The sequence below is a fragment of the Vigna unguiculata genome, chromosome 4 (genome assembly GCF_004118075.2).
Source record: "Vigna unguiculata cultivar IT97K-499-35 chromosome 4, ASM411807v1, whole genome shotgun sequence".
Classification (NCBI taxonomy): Eukaryota; Viridiplantae; Streptophyta; class Magnoliopsida; order Fabales; family Fabaceae; genus Vigna; species Vigna unguiculata.
The window spans coordinates 4763174-4769033 of record NC_040282.1 but is presented as its reverse complement, the minus strand read 5'-3'; the positions used below and the strand labels follow the sequence as shown (position 1 = coordinate 4769033).

At 27.9% G+C, this 5860-nt stretch overlaps 1 protein-coding gene across 1 annotated transcript; it reads right to left on the bottom strand.

Annotated features, from left to right (window-relative positions):
* Positions 1 to 2930: 2930 nt before the first annotated feature.
* Positions 2931 to 4645, bottom strand: LOC114181503 (transcription factor MYB30-like). The gene is made up of 3 exons (XM_028067977.1): positions 4173 to 4645; positions 3927 to 4056; positions 2931 to 3834 (listed from the first exon to the last, which is right to left on the bottom strand). The coding sequence occupies exons 1-3, from the start codon at positions 4300 to 4302 to the stop codon at positions 3132 to 3134; spliced, it is 963 nt and encodes a 320-aa protein (XP_027923778.1). The 5' UTR covers positions 4303 to 4645; the 3' UTR covers positions 2931 to 3131.
* Between the last annotated feature and the right edge of the window lie 1215 nt (positions 4646 to 5860).

Below are 5860 nucleotides of genomic sequence, written 5' to 3'. Positions count from 1 at the left end.
CTTTTATTATTATTATTATTATATATCAGATGTAAAAGGAATAATTGATGGTAACAAATGATTATAATTGAAAATATTGAAGTTCAATGTATATAACAGAGAATAGAATGAAAGGAATAGACAACTAAAAAGATTAATAATACCGATATAGATGAAAGAAACGTAATTTGAGATGATTGTTGAGATTTTTTTTTTTAATTATATAAAACGAACATTAACTATTTTAGTTTAAAAAAATTGAATTTTTTTTAAAACTAATAAGATTACTCTTTAAAATGGTGATGTTAACTATTTTAAGAGGGTTTGCAAAAGTCAATTTTCTAGAGTTGAGGAGTTGAGGAGTTTACCTTGACTTATTTTGTCTTTCCTAATTATATTTATTTAAGTTTGTTGATCAATTTTTTTTTGTTGGTTCAAGATAAGGACTTTTTTTTTTATTTGAGGTTATTAATAATGTAGATAGTAATGAGGTCATTATAAATTCCTTTATGGTGTGAGAATTGCACAATAGAGAATATAAATCGCGAGAAATTAGTTTGGTTTTTCAATGTGTACTTTTAATTTAGTTTCTTCAACACGTGTCTAAAAATGTCCAGAATGGACACGTGTTTGTTTATAGCACAATGTTTGGTTCAGCCATTAATGCTTCTCTAGAACTTTCTTTTCTTCTATTAAATCCAACTTAATAAACATGTTTAAGTTACTAATGTTAAGGAGTGGTAATTAGTATCGGTTATGGAGAGGTCTATCTATTTGTGTTTTAAGTGTTCCTTCTTTTATTTTAATGTTTTTTATCTTATAAGAGCCAAATCAAAGCATAATTAAAGTCAAGATGAATAAAAATATTTAATGTCATCTTTTTACTGGTTTAATAATGTAAGAGAATTCAAAAATTGAAAGTTTTTTATTAGACAAAAAGTTCAATTACTAAAAAGAATATTTTATTAATAACTAATTTTAAGAAATAAAAGTTAATTTTAGTAACTAAAAGTTATCAGTCTTGTAATAAATTTAAATATTAATTTATAAAAATAAAAAACTATTGATTATTATAAATATTATAAATAGTTAATATTTATAAATAAAATATTATAATTAATTGTTAAATTTGTTATTAATTAATTAGAGATTAATTTAAAAACCAATTTATTTAATAGTAAAAATTTTGGTAACAAATATTTAAGGACTAATTTTCTTTAAAACTTTGATAACTAAATTTTAAAAATCAATTTAAAAATCAATTATAACTTTTTGTTCTGACTATTTTAATAACTAATTTTTTATCTTATAAATTAGTATCTAAATTGGTTGAGTAATCATTCCTTTTTACTTTTTACTAAAATTTGTTGTTAATGAGAAATTTTTTTATAGTGGATTAAAAAAAATCACTTTCTCAATGAAAACACATATATTGTTAAATTATTAAAAATGAATATAATTATTATTTTGAAATTATATTAATATTCTCATATATATTATTAAATAATAACATAAAAAAGTGGTAATCAAATCTAAACACACGTTAACACAAAATTATAAATGAGTTATACTAAGTTATAGTGTGGTTGGCTTAACCATTCTGTATTTAAAAATGAAAATATTCATGTGATTTTCTAACATCGTATATAAAGTCATGAGAAAAATTGTATATCTATTATTTTGTTGATTTTAAATAACTGTGTTTGGTTAAAATTCGTAAAAACATACACACATATAATCGTTCTGAAATTTGTATATAACAAAGCTATCTAAAAATTGAAGCTAGAGTTTGGAGATGGAAAACTTTCAACTCAGGGGATATATATATATATATATATATATATATATATATATATATATATATATATATATATATATATATATATATATATATATATATATATATATATATATATATATATATATTCATATACATGATGTGATGTAAGGCTTACTTCAATTGTGCATAACATTGTATTTCAGGAAGTTCAACCCTTTTACTTTAACAGTGTTTGGACTTGCTATAAAAAGTTAGTTTGTGGATATTTTGAACAAAATCAAGATAAGTAGTCCTCAACACTTTATTTGTTTATTATAATGTACTAATCTTGTAGTTTAATAGTTATCCTTTTATTTCACGATGTTGTAAGATTCTTATTAGGATTAGAGAAACCCTTTACTCTTTTCTCAGTAAAGTTTTAATTGTACATGAAAAAATTAAAAAAAAAACAGTTAAATTGTACTTTTGATTTCCCATTTTGTAAATGGGAATGTCAATTCTTAAAATTAAATAGATTTAGTGGTACAGACACATGTGATATTTATGTAGATCCATTAATTTGGTTGACAATTATGTGGTAAGGAGATAAAGATTTTGAAAACGACAAGTTATCCATGGTGTGAATACAACCCATACCTATTTATGGTCACTAATTTAACTTTATTCCTTCCTAAATATTATTATTTGGTACAAGATGCAAATTCTTATAAAACCAAAATCAAACCAAAAACACTGATCAACTGCCATTAATTATAGCTTAATCATTTTAACCCTATGAAAAAGGAAAATACTAATAAATTTGTCTTATTTGAATGAATAGAATATGTCATCATATTATATAATTAAGGAGACTAATATTTGACATCATTTTTTTATTACCATCTGACACCGTCTCTCATAATTATTTATTTTCTTTTTCTTCTAAAAATATAAAAAAGTTAACTTTTATTAAAACTATTTTATTTTTATACAAATTATCAAATGTTAAACTGTGTCAAACAAACCTTTTTTCTATAACTAAACATTAGGTTAACTGATATTAGTAGGTTGACTTGTGGCCATTTCATTCTTTTCATCTGATCAATTAAAGGCTTAAAACTGATTGAAATTGTGAAGAAAGAGTCAACCGAGTTAAACTTCAATTCCTGATATTAAAGCCAACTCAGAGGAATTTTCTTTAACACCATTGAAGTTGTGATTAAGAACAACAAAGTTTTACAGCAAGACATTTAACTATGTAGGATATGATAATATAATAATGTTAATATTGGATTGGAATATACACTTCTAGGACCAAAAGGGGTTGAAGTTGAAGGCCAAAGTGAGTCTCCTATAACTAAGAAAAAGCAAGAAATTGAACTATATAACTAATCTAGAAGCCAAGTTTCTCTTGAACACCAGAATCATCCAGAAGCCATTTCTCAAGCAAAGAGAAAGGCATGTCTATGGCAGTAATATCAGGCTTGCTCTCATCTTGGAAGAGAGTTCCCTCAGGAGAAAGAGATGGCGAAAACTCAGAATTTGAAGACTCCAAAGACTCATAACCAAACAAGCTCTCAAAAGTCTCAGACAACTCCAAAGAATTATTTGTGCTTGTGCTTCCCTTTGTTGTTGTTCCTTCACTGGAAGCAGTGTCAGCTCCTGCACCAGCCAAGTTGTTGACGAAGGAGTTTTGAGTATTAGCACGCTTTGGTGTGTTCTTCATCCACCCCTTCAACAAACGAGCTATGTTGTCAGCACTCGAGGCATAGCTTATGGATTGTGCTGGTTTTGTGGTGCTGTTATCATTGGAAATGTTTGAGTTTAACTCAGCCAAAAAGGTAGAACTAGAACATGTTTTCTTCGGTGAAAGAGCTTCACTGAGAGCTTTCTTGGCCATGTGAATATCCGTTTGAAGCCTTCTTTCCCACTGCCCTCTGGACATTGACTGAGAAACTGAAACCCCAACATGCCCCATGCTTCCTTCAGAACCACTTGCTTCCAATTTGTTCAGCTTTTTCTTCAGATATGTGTTCCAGTAGTTTTTGATGTCATTATCTGTTCTTTGTGGTAGGTATGCAGCTATAGCAGCCCATCTACATCACAATCAATGTGGTTCAGTTTCACCATGTGAATGAATCCAAAAATCTCTGCTATAACCAGCTATGAGATATATGAATTTATTTACCTGTTCCCTAAAAGTGCTTGAAGATGGATTATAATCTTCTCCTCCTGTTCAGTGAAGTTACCCCTTTTGATCCCTGGCCTCAGATAATTAGTCCATCTAAGTCTACAACTCTTGCTGCACCTTGACAACCCTGAAAGTACAAGAATCATCAAAAAAATTTCCTAACTTGCCAAAAACCATGACAGAAGAACAATCATCCAAAAAACCAGTAAAAATAAAGATCTGAAAGTGGAAAATTTGACTAACCAGTATTGGTGGGAACAGCTTTCCAATTTCCAGGACCATGGTCCTGTATGTAAGACACCAAAATGATATCTTCTTCAGGAGTCCAAGGCCCTTTCTTCACACCTTTATCACAACAAGGTGGCCTTCCCATCTTGGCTTGTTCTATGTATATAGTTTTATGATATATAGCTATGGCTATAGGTATATATATAAGATCTCTTGGTTTTTTCCTTGCTTGCAATTGCAATGAGCCAAGGGAAGGGTCAAAATGAAGGCTGTATAAATAGTGAAAAAGGAAGGGAAGAAGAGTGTGTGAAGGGTCGCTGACTGAAGAAAGAGAGTGAAGGCAAATAGTCAAAAGTTGACAGCAAAAGCATTAACTGTTATAGGGAAGAAAGAAGGGCAAAGTCAGCTTAGGTTTGGAGCAATGGCTCTCTTTGTGCCTCTCAAAACCGCGTGGGAGCATTCAATGGCTCTATGCTACTTTTTTCAAGTCTCTAACCCTATCAAACCAAACATTAATGTTAATTAGATAAAGGTGGTGGCTCTTGCAAACTCACTCACACCTTTCTTTCACATATATACCTCTTCTTCTGCTAATACTATTTATTATATTATATTATATAAATTTCTTTTGTCAATTCTCAATCAATTCACCATCTCCTTTCTCTTTCAATTACTTATCAATAACCTTTGGACTTTACATTTTCTTTTTCACATTAACCAATGTTCAATAAAATATGTTTTATATGTATCAAATTGTAGTGATAGTAGTTTAAAAAAACTTCTTTTATTGAAGTAATTTTTTTTTTGGAAAGTGAAAAAAAAAACTGTTTTGGGTATGTCTGATTAGTTATTAAAAATATGAAATTATTGTTTGGATGATAATATGTAGTATTAGTTCGTTTTGTTGTTTTATATTTAGGTGTGGTAAATTTTTCTTGATGATGTAATTAGCTCATTTATACTTAAAAAGAAATTTTATGTATTCACAATTGTCAAATGATGAATAATGTCATTTATTATGATGGGTGTTGGTGTTCTAAATATATTAAACTAATGAGTAAGAGAGTCATTGTTATATTATTTTTATTATGAATATTGTAAGTTAGCTACTTGTTAAATTAAAAATATAAAAATTATATTAATAACTAATTCTCTTAAAATTACTTTTATACTATTATATATTAAGATACACAAAAGTAAGATATGGTTGGTGTTTCGCCAATCAAATTACACCCATTTAACTTTTCTGGATACAGTGCACATAAAGCATGATCATAAATGGTGATGGTAGACAATTGGTTGAAGCAATTTTGTGATGGAAAACCAGATACAATTCAAATTGGTTTTACTTTGCTATATTCATAATAAATTATGAATGACATGGGAAAGAATAAGCAACCATAGTAGCACAACTTTGAACATTCAGTGTTCTTGAGTAAACTGTAAATTAGCAGCAATATATTTTTTAATACTCTTTTATTTTAAATTCATTTTTTTTTAAATATCTAGATTTTACTTAAAAAAAATAGGTGGTAGAGGTGATATATTATTGTTATAGTGTTTGTCCTTTCTTCATATAGAAGGAGGTGCACATGAATATGTCCAAGTGCATTTAAAACACTATGCTAAGGGTAATTTTGATGATGAATTGAGTTAAATTTGAAATATCATCATTCCAATAAAATATTTATTGATGCATTTAA